The sequence below is a fragment of the Anopheles moucheti genome, chromosome 3, assembly GCF_943734755.1.
Source record: "Anopheles moucheti chromosome 3, idAnoMoucSN_F20_07, whole genome shotgun sequence".
Lineage (NCBI taxonomy): Eukaryota > Metazoa > Arthropoda > Insecta > Diptera > Culicidae > Anopheles > Anopheles moucheti.
Window position 1 is genome coordinate 31951954 of NC_069141.1, and position 14405 is coordinate 31966358.

A 14405-nucleotide genomic window follows, 5' to 3' on the forward strand; every position below is an offset into this window, starting at 1 on the left:
CGATCAATACACATAGGACTATACAAACAAATGGAAAAAACCCGTTAGCGAGTTGTCAATTTGAAAGTATTCAAGTCTATCCGGCCTTTGGTACAGCACGACCTGCTAGTATTTCTACGTGGGGATTTATGTTGCAAAAATCCTGCAAAGTCGGATAAATCCCATTTACCATGTAGAAAGTCGTTCATTTGCCGGAAAGAATTTGCCGTATTTCCAAGGTGATTCCATGTAATCAAATTCCTTCCCGACATTGCTACCGTCCGGTCAAGCACACTATTGTTTGGCTTTTAAATAATTGCTTCGCACCCAACACGCATCCACTCTTCGGTGACTTTTGTTTAACTCCAGCAGACGCAGCATTTAAATAAATAAAAAAAAACACTGTTTTCTCGCCAAATCAGCATGGTCACTCTACCAAAACCAACACATCGTATTAGATATTTATACTATGGTGTCATCGATGTCGTTCATTCTTTGAGGCACCCCTCCGTAGTTAAAGACAACTTTTTAGCGATTATCACTTTTCATCCTGAAAGCGATATAATAACGCCTCCAGAACGAATTGAAGATCACCTTTCTGCCGAGAACATTGGGCTGTGCCGTTCTGTTTTATTTTTGCTTCCACAGAGTTTTGCGCGCCCCGGAACTGGCCCGCGTGCGAGGCTTAACCACTTGTTGACCTACCCCTGGAACACAAGGAGGAAGGCAGCCCGGAACACCCCGCCGGGCGTGTGTCTTCGTCAATTGTACGCGAGTGTGTGAGTTTTTGCGTACCCGAGACGCGTCGCCGCATGCACGATCGTCATCTATAAAAGGCAGCCACCAGTCGATCATCGGCTATAGTAGCGTTCGTTGTGCGTTCGATTTCGCAGCCCAGAACCCACTCTCTCGTTCTTCCGCAACCGGTGGACTGTTGTTTATTTGCTTCTGCAACTAAACTGCCATAGGCACTGCAAGCCAGGAAAAGAAAAGTGAGAGTGTGGTTGCCCCGTTCTTTTAGCACACCGCGAGAAAGGAGGAATCGGAATCGGAAAACCGTTCGGTGCAACGAAAGCTTGGCTCGTTACGCGCAAGTTCACGGTCACGGTCAGGTTACAGCCAGGAAATTTTTTTTGTGAAGTGTGCGTACGTACGTGTGTTTTGAGAGTAAAGCGAGTGAAAGTGAAATTCATCGATCGAGGCGTGTTTGGAATTATGCTGCAAACGACGAAAATGGTACGGATCGCCTTAACCGTGCTCGTTTGCATCGCGGGAAGTTTCGCCGCTGTCCGTAAGTGCCCACAAACGGTTTGTGTTATGCAATCCATTCTGTTACAGTAACGACGTAACCGGGCGCTAGAAGCTACAATTAATGTCATTATCTTTCGAAGACGCTCCCGGGGCGAAGACGAGGGAAATAGTTCCATTTTCTTTACCAATCATTTCCCACGATCTCCGTTTCCGTTAAATCGGTGGTATTAGAGCGGAAATATTTCCACCTTTAATTTCCTTCGCGCCCCACATTGCTTTTGCCCGGTGTGTTGGGAATGTGTGCAACTTCAATTCCTAAAAAAAAGCCACTCATACACGCGTACGGGAGGAACGAATTGAAATGTATGGCATAAGGCAGCCGGGAAGCAGCTGAGAAAGGAATGGGAATGCATTATAATTTAGCGATTGCAAACGATACGATCGTACGGGGGAGAAGCGATTTTACTAGAATGACGATCGTATCGATTCTGGCGCGAAAGGGCGTTGGTGTTGGCAATGTTTTACATCATCTTAGCTAGATGATTAGTTGAATTACAATTCTAGTAAAAAAATGTAATCGCTTAATTGAAAATGGAACAATTTAAATCATTTCTATGAAACGGATTAGATAGACTTCGAAGATTAGTAACGTAGTGTTATGTCATTTAGTTCACCTAGAAAAAGTACATCAGGCGCAGAAATAGACAAACAGCAAGGTTGAGTTAGCAGAGGGCGTCATTTTGGTTCTAAAAGACCAATGAAGTCGAAAGCATTCCTAACCACTTTCTTATTCTAATAGGATTTCTCATTGAAGAACTAAAACACATCCTTAAGAACTATTTATTATTCTAATAGTTTTACCGTTATTTCATGAAGATGTGATATTATTGATAGTCAATCGCAGAAGATCATCTATCATTATCTCAACTAACATGCATGCAAGGATGTTCACTACCAAAAAGAAGTATGGTGCCTCCTTTCTATCGTTCAAATGATTTTCTCCTGGTATCAGTAAACCTGTCAGTTTTGAGATATTTTTCTTTACTGAAGGAGATTTCAATGAAGGGAAAGAAACGAACGTACAGTTTCGACGACATTAGAAAATTTAAAATAGCACCGAAATCATGCTCCTTTCACGTTGAACTAACAAGCTTAAAATTGGACATTGACCATAACAAGAATCAGAGTAGATAGATCAGTTAAACAATCCTTAAAAAATTATTTAAAACCCCAAATTCACATATATAAACAACCATTCTATATAATCAATATCGCCTCCAAATTAAAGTACTGCACGCCAGAGCCACACATATTTACATGATCGGGCATATTTTTTTATTGCATCGCCCGAGCATTACGCACGTGAACATGAATGCGCAATCAAACTGATAATTCCAGAATGATATGGTAGCGCAGTTGCCGTCACAAAAAAAAATCTGCCTCCCCATTCTGCGCCGTTGTTCACAAATCATAGCCTACTGCATTCCAGCATCCTTAAATGTGACGGTGGGAATATATCGACTTTAAGTGGCTGCACGCGCATACCTTCCCGAAAACGTGACATTCGACCTCGGCGGAACCGAGGCGGAAACTTTGTCGCACTGCTGGTTGACACTAAGAGTGCACTATAATCTCCCCGGAGGCAGAGGTTGAAAGGTTGTGTTTGTTTTGTATGAACGTATACAGAACTAGTTCGCGATAATCATAGCCGGGTGTTCGGTAACGGAATCCTACCATCCCGCGAGATCGAGCTCGGTATCCTCGTAAACAACCCGAAGCAGAGCTGCTGGACCGTTATTAACCATCGCGTAACGTAACTGGTCGACCAGCGAGGACATGTGACCTCAGCAGTAGTATTTTGCTGCCTACGACCAGTTTATTGCTCGGTGTAGTAAACGTCAGCTGATTAATTGAGGGCGTCTAATTGTTGACCGATTAACAGACGTGAACTGTGTGATTCCGGATAACAGGGGGGTCTGTTATCGGGAACTGGCCCGGCGAAGGTTACCCACGAATAGACACAATAATTTTTATCCATCCTCGTAACCTTGCCGGTGAGGCACGTGTGTCTACGGTTAAGGTGTCTGTTGAGTCGAGTTCCACTAAACACTGCCCATTCGGAGATGTTTCTGGTTCGGTGGTTGTTGATTTTCGAATCACGCACATACACGCTTATGTCACCACTGCTCTTCAACAAGCTGCCGTCCAACCGGGAGAACCTTCTAGCAATGTCGGCTATTTAATATTCCCACCAGGTTCGCGCCACGATTGGACCCTCTTCGATTCAGACCTTAGAGGGATCGGCATTGATGCTTGACATTGATGGTTCAACGTTTGAAGTTGTTCACGTAGGAGCACCCTGTGCTCGTGCTTCCTTTCATCACATTGCAACTAATGCACACATCTTCTCTTTCTACACCTTCTAGCGTCCGCCATTAAAGTATGCTCGAGGAACGATCCCGACCTTAACCGTTGTATCATCGAGTCCGTGAACGATCTGCGGCCGCGGCTGGCGACGGGCAAAATTTCCGATGAGTTCCGAATTCCCCCGCTGGAACCGCTCGCCCTGTCCACTGTCAACATGGACCGCGGGGCAGAGTTTAAGGCCACCTTCAGCGAACTGCTCGTGTCCGGGCCGAGCAAGTTCAAGATCGACAACTTGAAGTAAGTGGAGTCAATTGGTCTGGTGGGACGTGAGATGGGATTGCTGCTTACATTTCGTACCAATTTGCAGGGTAAACATGGAAAAGCTGATCTTCGACTTTAACATCTTCCTACCGAAGCTGTCCTTCAAGGGAAAGTATGACCTTAAGATCAAGCTGCTACTGCTGAACATTGCTGGCGTTGGTGAACTTACCGGAATTATCGGTATGTTGTCGAGTCTTTGCATGATCACCATTCACCGTTCCTGGTTCATCGTTCACACTGTCCAATTACAGAAAATAATCAGGCGCGTGTGAAGCTGATGTGCGAGAAGTACACCAAGGACGGTAAGGAGTATGTGGGCGTGAAGAAGCTGCTGGTGCGCATCCAGATCGAGAAGGGCCGTTTCGACATGAAGGACCTCTTCCGTGGCGATCCCGTCCTCAGTCAAGCCGGCAACCAGTTCATCAACGAGAACTCGCGACTCTTCCTGGACGAGCTGACACCCGGACTGGAGCGCAGCCTTTCGGACACCTTCAAGACAACGGCCAACGAGATCATGCAGCAGGCCACATTCGACGAGATCTTCCCGGCGTAAGGCGGGCTCTGCCTTACAGACGTGAGTGAGTGATGATCTGTGATTTAGGGTGTGCACGGGTCGTTTCATATGTCACCTCCAAGAGATGACAAACTGATGCGCGGTGCGCATTCGTTCGTGTAGCATTAGTGATGTACCTTCGTAGCACTGTAGCACAGCATGTCCAATACCGTGAGCGGTACTCCAACCCGGGCCGGGGGTTCAAAATGGTTGTTTTTTTGCAATAAACTTAGTATCGTGGAAATGCGCTTCATCGAGCACACAACTGCTTGGAAGCGGAAGTAACTGTAGCTGGTGATCTGTGTCAACTTGATCTGCAATCAAGTTAATGTCCGAAAATACCTCTCCACCCAGCTGACAAGCAATCTTCTCATCACCCCAGTGCGGTTCAGTTGATGGTTGGCAGAGGCCGATTTTCTCATAAACCACTCGAAACTTCCGCATAATCTTCGTTAACCCGGGTGCGATGACGTAGCAAACAGCTTCGATTCATCAATGGCGCCATCTCCGAATAGACGAGATGGTAAGAATTTTCCAAGACGCAATACCATCAACGCCCCGACCGTACCGGCAGGCCTGAAAGGGATGCGCTGTGCTTACAAGTTTCCGAGACCACTTAGCGCCACTCGATCGCCGGTTCGTATTCATTGAACAGATCGTTGTTGGGCAACAAAAGGAAAGCGAAAAAAAAAACATCATAATAATGCTCAGTTATCCCCTTACATTATACGCACTCGATTCGCGCTCGAGGGTGCGTTGTTGAGGCATGAGAATTTCTCACTCGTGCAGGGAGAGTGGTTTGTACGTGTTGCCCGTTCATGTATATCATACGGTAGCGAGCGATTCAATTGCGCTAGAACATAAAGGCAATATGAATCATGCGCGAACCTGCGTCATTGGAGAGTGGAGCATTGTACTGTGTCTGGTGGCCTTTGACAAACCTGCGGCTTGTCCACACTTCTAGACATTTCTCTGCCGATCGGTTTCGGACGATTGCAAAGTACGTCACGCAAGAATGATATAATTAACATACGGGCATACAATTACCGATTGTCCGATTATTTTACACAACTATAGTTTATGTCTTTCTGCTGGAATTGCTTAGCTTAATTGGTACAAAATGGGTTTATTAGTTAATTGGGTAGAAAATTCCTGGTAAGTTCTTGGGGTGCTCCATAAGCGTAGAAATTTTAAAAACCTAAAATTCTTGGGTGGAATTTTGATAGTGACGCCGGTCTTTACACGGCAGGACCAGTCCAAAATCGCAGGACTGACTATCCTGCTACGGGTATATAAATACATAGAAAACCATAAATGGACCTAGACCTCCTGAGGTTGATGTCAGTCACGAAGATAATACAAGTGCTTCCAGTTATAGTACTCACATGAGATTAGCTACTTCGCCTTAGTCGCATAGAACCTCAGTTTAATCCAAAAAGAGGCCTCTGTTTGATGTATACTAGATAGAAACAAAATAGTTTCCTTGAAATAGATATTGGAAAAGTTGAAATGATACCAACAACCACTTCGATTCTTCATTGCCTTTGATAACTCGGTCTAATCCAGATATGTCAAACATACGGCCCGCGGGCCGCAAAGAAATATCAGGAACATCGATTTTATATGGATATTATTATATATTTTAATGAATATTAATAAAAACAAAATGCGTTCAAAATTATCACAAAATCATCTCAATAGTGTATTAAAAGTTGCTTGCAATGAAACCTAATATTCAAAATTTAATCGAATATAAGAGAAAGCAGGTTTCAGGAAAATCAGGAAATTTATAATGTTAAACATTTACATGCGGAAAAATGTAATTTTTAAAATTCTTTACTGTTACTGATACTTTAATACGACTGAATTTAATTTTCTTACTAACCTGTTCCTATGATTACTCACAATGTAATGAATGTATCTAAGAAACATAGTAACTTAGAACATAGAAATGTATCTAACGTGTAAATTTTTGGAATTTGAATGTCTTTGCAAGAGTTTTATCTTCATAAATATTTAGTATAAACAAATATAATGGGATATGAATTATGCCATGGGTAACTATTATTTCAAATCACGAAAATTGGCCAGGCTGGATGCATGTAAAGAAAACAGTAAGGTAGGTTTTGCAACAGAGAAGTGATATTTTTAGAGTTGGCCCGTAAGATCATTTTTGTTAGCAAACCAGCTCGCAAGCCAAAATGAGTTTGACATCACTGGTCTAATATTTGATGTGATTAGACCTGTCTTGTATTCGGATATGTGATGTTTGAGGATCTTGTGATCTCAGTAATCTTGGAGTCTCGAAGGCAGAGTAATAATTTGTTATGAGAGGGACATTTCTCTACAATTGCCTACATTCCCTTCAACAAACCTAGTTAGATATGTATATCTCTTTAACAATAAACCGCTCGTCAGATAATAAATTGCAACTTATCTTCAACAGCATTATTATTACTCAGTGTATGATAACATTATCCATTAGTCATAAATATTGCGAACAAGATAAGTAACAGAACACCTATGAAACGCAATAAATCCACTGATTCACGTTTAATTTTGTGTTAAACCTTAAGTCACGTGCCAGAGCTGCCAGAGTGAATGATACATGCCGCATTACCTTCCCAGAAGTCGACACTTTCTTCGAACTGATAAAACGTTCTCCAATTGGAACTGCAACCAGCCCTTCACACTGATAAGATTTCCCCTGTGCGATAATTTATCGTACCCTTCCCTATTTTGCCTGCACTGCACTTATTGCAGCCACCAACACGAATGCAAGTTAAAAGTCACCCCAAGGAAACACACGATAATGGCCCTAGATCGGCCGCCTTTGGCCTTTCGGGCATTGTCTCGAGCTTAACTGTTCCATGGTGAACAGTGCACGAATGGTCCCAGCGGTCAGGAAATGAAAGTCTTCGTGCGGCACGCTTCCAACCCTCGTCGATTCCGGACCGTGGAGGGTGTCATCGTAACAATTTGCACATCAATTTTAATTTACCCCACGCGTCGCCATCGAAGCAGTCTGTTGAGGGGGCGAGGGGCGGGGGTTTGTCGGTGGATGGAGGGGGCCTGGACCGTGTGAAGGCGTGGAGAAGAATTTGCCGGTTCCGTTGCTTATCAGCGAGTTTTTTGTCTGTCTGACTCATGTTTCCCAGTGTCGTCCCAGGCAGAGGAATTCGTTGCGTTGGAATTCGCTCATTCGTTTCGTGCGGTGGAGAGAAAGATAAAGAGAGTTTTCTGTGCATTACAGCAGCATCTTTCGCGTGCCAGCTCGCGAATAAAATGGTGCAGAAAGCAGAAGAAAGAAAGCACCCACCCACATTCCCACCCGGATTGCTCGGATGGTGGAAGTTTGGCACAGCGAAGGGTTGCCGGGACCGACTTCGATCGTGTGATCAAGTTGTTCTTTCTCTCTTCGCAGTGGCAAATTCGCATAGGAAATAGGCCTTTTCTCTCCCATTCGCTCTTCTAACAACGGTTTTTGCGTTTGTTTGGAATTTATTGTAGCATTCTGCTCAATTTCTCTCCCGCGCTCGTAAGGGTGGGTGAAGCTATTTACCAACCCTCCAGCAGGGGGTGAAGTGAAAACATCACGTCGCAGGAAACGCAGGGGCGGAAACGGGAAGGAACCCAAAACGCTGGAAAGCCAACTAACAACAAAACTCACAACTCTCACTCGCTCACTGCTCCGAGCTGGAATGGTTCGTTAGTTCTCTTTCCCTTGTGGGTTGTTGCAGTTGGCGGAACGCTCCAGTAGCGGTTAGAACCGACACCGACAATAGACGATAGCGAAGATACCGCGCTAGGCGCAGAGACATTCAAGGATCTCCTCTGCCGCGCAAGAAGATCACACACAAAAAACAAGCCATGGACGACGGCCGTTGGGTACTCGCGCTGACGGTACTACTGATCGTGACCGGTGGAATTCCGGTGTCTGGTGCAAGCTTTAACCGTAAGTGTCCGTACTCGCCCTCTGACCAGTGAGGGAAGAATCGTTCAACGTCCGGAGATTGGCAAATTTCCCCCAAGACAAAGCGGGCCGAGCTGTGTCTCCGCACGGTGTGAAAAGGGTTATGACCCTACTTATCCGGGGAGTACGCGTGGTTGGTGCGTGTCGTGTGTGTGTGTTTGTGGACGAGTGCGCGTTGTCGTGTGTGGTGCCACGCTTGCGGTGTTAATTTAATCGCTAAACAAGTTCGCACCGACGGGCACCTTGACCTTGGGGGTGCCGTTGGTTGGACAGTACTTCCTGAATGCGCCCTGCCTCGCAGTGCGCTTAAGATCTCGTCGCCGTCACCGTAACAACACGTGGATTTATGATCACAATGGACCACCGCCAGTGCTCTTTTTTGCTCGAAGTAATATCGATAAGTTCGTTGCAAAATGAAGAATACGCACGTTGGCAATTTCCGACAATTCCGAAACCACTCCCATAGGAATGGGGAGTTCGGTAGGGGCAACCTGTTCGGGTGAAGGCCGTCAATTTACAGCTGCAGCATATTGAAACAATTCTGTTCGAGTTGAGTTGAAAAAGGAGAGAAAGGAGATGATGATACCTCAAAACGGTGTCCACCGTCCACCGTGCTGGATATCATCACGGAAGTATCGGTGTCTGCTGCTTCATGATTCTTGCTTGTCGTCTTGCTGACCTTTTAAGAATTCTGCACCAACGTTCAGCACGATTGATGGCGAGACGCTGTACCATTCTACCACGCAGTTAAATATATCCAGCGTGTTTGTATTCTTATCGTGCAAACCATTAGCCGATGATGGAGGCTCTGGAGTAGTGGACGCAAAAATAAAACATCTGACGTATTCACATCCGGCGCCGTTGTGATAAGAAGTTGGAAGACGACACACGCACGATATTAAGCTTCGGTTTATGAAGGTTTTGTGACCAGTAGCCTTATTGCAACGCAGATTAATGTCTAATGTCTAAGTGTCACTGTACTAGAAATAAGCCTCAAATGAGTAAGCTACAACCAACCCCAAACGAAGATGTCATCCAAAAGTAAACACAAGCAGCATCCACCGTGCGGTAATCTTAATCAAGCGAAGAGAACCATCACCATCCACTCAAGGTTAATTGAAGTGAACGATTAATTGAACCTGGTCGCTTTAATGCGACCGTAAAAATCGGCATCTGTTTGCCGCGCGACGCCTGCCAAGAACATCTAGCTGGGGAAGTTCTACTTTCCGCTCAACTAATTCAATTAGCGGATCTCCACCGCATGGCCGAGAAATGGCCCAAAAGCGCAACGAAAATGAGTGAAGATTTACAGTTTCATAAAGCTAACACCACCGGTCGCGGGATCCGTTAGGTTGGCAACATGATTTATTGTGCTGAAGTGACTGCTCGGTTTCCAAAAATATAACACTAACATGCGGTAGCGTTTACCAGTGGAGTCAGCAAAAATTTTCGCGAACGCTTCATGCCGAGTTGGCTGAGTGTCATTTCCTTTTTTGTCTTTTTCTCGTTCTCGGTGTGACACACAGGAATAGGATACGAAGCGACCGGATGTTCCCGCAACAGTCCGACACTGAACAAATGCATGGAGCGGGCGATCCAGTACTACATCAGCTACATGTACAGCGGGACGATCAACGATCGGACGACGGTGTCGTCGCTGGATCCGCTTGCACTGCCCGATGCGACGCTGATCGAAAATGATGATGTAGTGTCTACGTTTACCAACCGTGAAACGACCGGCTTCCGGAACATGTACATCACCGACGTTAGGTAATGGCGGAGTTCTTCGTAGTGGACTTAGCTGAGCAGAGCAGAGTGGGAATATACCTACGGATTCCTTTTTCTTCCCCAGATCGGATATAACACGACTAGAATTCTACTTCAAGTTCCACATCTCAGCCATCGACACGAGAGGTTCATACCACGCACGGCTCTTAGCGCGTCCTGAAATCGCCGAATGGTCCCAGATGACCTACTCGATACGTGAGTCCACTCGATGTCCTTTAAAAGTCCTGGAACCACTCACAATAATTTCACCTTTTCTCTCAGGAAACTCCTCGATTCAACTGCAACTGAAGGGCTACAACTACGACAGTGATGGTCGGGTGTATCTGAAGGTCAACGTCACCGACTGGAGCCAGCAGATCGGGGACCATACGGTCGGCTTCCGGTGGTTCACGATGAGCGGCAACTACAGCCAGTTTAGCGACCAGTTCGAGCAGATACGCGGCCGCGACATACTGCCCGTGGTCGAGCGGGATCTGATGCAGAGTCTGCAGGATCGGTTTCAACGGCTGCTGAACGAGATCCTACGGTTGGCAGCGTTTGAACGGTTCTTCCCTACCGTCTACTAGCGAAACCGGCGCACCAGGCACCTGTGATAGGCTAGACGATATCGTTGTTTTTGTACATACGCTTTAGTGGTTAGGTGTAGGCGGGTTGTGGGCCGCTGCCAACTACCCGGTCGCGGTGTTGACCATTTTTGTTTTATAATAAACGAACGTGAATATTAAAGCGAACGAGTTGTCGGCATGAAGTGTGTCGGTTGAGAAATTGTGAACGAGTTGCGCGCTATGTTGCATCTAAAATTAAGCAAGCTTGAGTACAAGATCGTGAAGTTGCAAGCAAGATTCCTATCGTCTATTGCGGTGAAAGTAATTAAATCAAGAACATCTTCCGGTAAACTGTACTTTATAGAGTTTTAAACTACATTTAAAAAAGGATGTTTCTAATAATTAAATATTTTAAATATATTTAAATACTTCTTACAATCCTTAATCCCATTTGCGCACAGCTCTCGATCGCGCACTTTAACGCGATCACTTGCACACAACCTTGCTTACGCACATTCGCGATATTCGCGTTCTCTTTCGCACTCGGCTTCCACCATCACCATGACCTGGGACAATGCGGGTGAAAACGCACGCGCCATCTTCCACCGCTCACCACTGCTCCCATCCCATCCCGCAACCCCCCCCCCCCAAACACCGCAACCAACGGGGCCCGGCTTCATTGAGCCAAATTCTCTCAATGAATTTTGATTGTAAACCGTTTGGCTGGTTGCGTTTCGGCAGCACAAACCGGTAGCCAAAAACAAAAAGAAACACCCAAAACTCGATTCGTGTCCTCGATTGGTGGTGAATCGATTGCATTAAACGGAAGATCGATCGGTTGCTTCGGTGCAGTGCTTCACAGGTTGTGTGGCAGTGTCAAGTGTAGCTGCAGTGCCGGTGGGGGGGTAGGGCCATTACGTGGGCCCAATTGGGCACACACGGGTATGTCACGGAAGGTTCAGCGCCGACTCTATCTCGCAGCGACCGTGACAGCCCGTGATGGACCCGCTCGCATGGCTCCACATCGCAAAGGCGCCATTTGTCAAACACAAGTTAATTAAATCAGCGCGAATTTCAATTGATCGAATGTTTCGTTTGTTTTCGTTTCGGGAGTTTTCGCTCGCTGTTGCCGGCTTTCCTCGAATGCTCGCGGCACTGTCATGGTCGTGGTTGTATGCTGTGCGCACTGTTGTCACACGATCACGCTGACACTGCCCACCAAAGCCGATCAGCACATCGAAACAAAAAAAAACTGGAGCATAAATGGGTGTGTATGAACGTGTGTGTGTGTGTGTGTGTGTGCGAGGGTGGGTTCGGCAATGGCGATGGGGAGGCGATGGGTGGCTGGTGGATGATAATTTTTCGCAACAAATTTTAGCGTCGCGACACTTGTGCTCGATCGATCGTGGCGTGCGGTAGTGCTCAGTCCTCGATCTCTCCGCGGTCAACATCTCGCAAGATCGCACTTCGAACGCATCTCGTCCAAGCTACTCCGTCACCATGGTGTCTGCAGTCGAGTACATCTGTACGCTACTTCTACTGACGGCGACCGTTTCCCTCCGGTTAGACGGGGTCGGTGGCGCACCGATGAGTAAGTAGTGCACAAAACCCGCACAGAACGATCGCTGATCTATCGGTGAAGATAATCTGAGATCTCCCCGCTCTCTGTTGTGCAGGGGCAGGAATTGGCGATGGCGGCGGTCCGGCCGGGTGTCAGCGCAATCTGCCCGAGTTGCGGGAGTGTGTCAGCACGGCGATCCAGCAGTTTGTCAACTTCATGTCCAGCGGGAAGATCTCCCCGAAGCACTCGATCACACCGTTCGATCCACTGTATTTGCCCAACATGACCATCATCCAGGAGAAGCAGGTGAAGGCGGTGTACGTCAACCGATATCTCGTGGGGCTGAAGAATGCGTTCATCCAGGATGTGAGGTGTGTGAGTCGCTGTGTTTGAGAAGTGCGGTGCGGTGCCTATCAGTAACAAGACACCAACTGTGTATGGTATTCTCCTTCCCAATTCTAGCACCGACCTGGAAAAGCTAGAATTCAACGTGACGACACTCATGCCGGCCCTGGAAATGTTGGGTATGTTCTCCACGAAAACATTCCAAGACCACCAAGTATCAGAGAACTCCATTCTTACTCTATCAATCCGTAAGTATCTCTCCTTCAAACTTGCTTGGTTGTGTTCTTGTCTCAAAACCTGATCACCCGATCACCCTTTTCTGGAACCAGGCAACACTTTGGTGAACTTTGTGGCCAAAGGTGCGCTCTACAGTAAGTCGGACGCGAACGCAACGTCCAACAAGTACCTACGGCTACAGGTCGGCATCAGCCAGATCTCGATGGGTAGCTACGTGCTCAGCGAACATCTAGACAACGAGCGGCATCTAACGGACAGGTCAGTTGCACCCGCCAAATTTATGCGCCTAATCGGGAAGGACCTTCGAATGCAGTTGGCCAAGCGAATAGCGTACATCGCCAACGAGGCACTGGCGGTGACACCCTTCGTCAAACTCTTCCCCATCTGACCGATTCTGCGGCGATTGCCTGGGGGCGGATTGGGGACTTCGGGTTCGGGTGATGTTGGTGGCTGTTTGGGGATATAATTGGGAGGGACATCAAGACTTGCCTTGTTTTGCCTTGTTTTTTATAGCGCTTACGGTGGTGTGTTGAGGGAGAAATAAATGTTTTAATTGTGAGTACAACATCCCCCCGTCTTCGTATGCGTGTGAACATGCGTGATTGTAGTCGTGCTCGAGTGCATGTGTTTGTGTGGTTTTGAATTATAAATCCACCCAGCTCGCTTTCGCCGATTCCTCGCAGATCTCTCGCTCGTTCCGCCACACACTTTTGGTGCGATTCGCACAAAAGAAGATGACATCGAACAGTAACTGGGCGACAGGCTTGTTGGATGGCCAACATTGCTTGGGGAGTATGGAACGCAAGCGTGAATGAAAGAACGAACCCCCTTTCGGGCAGAAGGCAAGTATGAGCGTTGGGTACATCAATTATGACACCCCGTTTAGCGTGTGGACGCCCTGCACACAACGACCACGGCAAAGCGAAACAAAAAGGAACCCCTGGCGGAAAGATTGTGGGTGCTGACTGTTGTTGCTGCCTGGCTGCGGTGGTGGCAGGAGAACGCGAAAGTTTTGATTGAATTCAATCAAAATGGCATTGATGCAGTTCAAAGCCTTTCCAATCGAAGCGCCAGTGCCACACCGCCATCATCTCCCTTTCAACCCTGCCCGCATTCGCAAGTTGTGCTCGGGATTTGATACACTTGCGCAAAAGTCGATGCGCATTTGCACCAGTGTGCGGCTGTTCTGCAAGTCACAGAAGTGCAACATTCTTCGTCTCCAAGGAGGATTTCGGGGCATTCGAAAACGGGACGCTTGGACGATGGGCCGTCGCTTTCATCGGACACCCTCTATGCAGCGGAGAGACCTTAAATCACCCCCAGCGACAAGGTGGAGCGGGTTGGGTTGGAGGGATACTATTTCCCACCTTTCGATGTGTTTGGGGGGTGCGCCGGTAGCGAGCGACAGCGTACGGACAATGGGTTTTCGGCAGTTCAATGAATCTTCCTGTCGTCTATCGTCGTCTCGACGGCAATTTATGATAT

At 47.0% G+C, this 14405-nt stretch overlaps 3 protein-coding genes across 4 annotated transcripts; all 3 read left to right on the plus strand.

Annotated features, from left to right (window-relative positions):
* Positions 1–886: 886 nt before the first annotated feature.
* Positions 887–4761, plus strand: LOC128302117 (protein takeout-like). Its single transcript, XM_053038853.1, has 4 exons — positions 887–1270; positions 3657–3894; positions 3965–4098; positions 4170–4761. Exons 1-4 carry the CDS (start codon positions 1195–1197, stop codon positions 4469–4471), a joined length of 750 nt encoding a protein of 249 aa, XP_052894813.1. The 5' UTR covers positions 887–1194; the 3' UTR covers positions 4472–4761.
* A 3465-nt stretch (positions 4762–8226) lies between these two features.
* LOC128303478 (uncharacterized) lies at positions 8227–10954 on the plus strand. 2 transcript variants are annotated; one of them, XM_053040443.1, is made up of 4 exons: positions 8227–8426; positions 9971–10214; positions 10297–10427; positions 10494–10954. In XM_053040443.1, exons 1-4 carry the CDS (start codon positions 8342–8344, stop codon positions 10796–10798), a joined length of 765 nt encoding a protein of 254 aa, XP_052896403.1. In that variant the 5' UTR covers positions 8227–8341; the 3' UTR covers positions 10799–10954. The 2 variants fall into 2 exon arrangements, with proteins under 2 accessions (XP_052896403.1, XP_052896404.1); XM_053040444.1 differs by lacking the exon at positions 8227–8426 and adding an exon at positions 8438–9555.
* Positions 10955–12193: 1239 nt separating this feature from the next.
* On the plus strand, positions 12194–13474 carry LOC128304543 (uncharacterized). Its single transcript, XM_053041735.1, has 4 exons — positions 12194–12368; positions 12454–12709; positions 12801–12931; positions 13013–13474. Exons 1-4 carry the CDS (start codon positions 12278–12280, stop codon positions 13306–13308), a joined length of 774 nt encoding a protein of 257 aa, XP_052897695.1. The 5' UTR covers positions 12194–12277; the 3' UTR covers positions 13309–13474.
* The last annotated feature ends 931 nt before the right edge of the window (positions 13475–14405 follow it).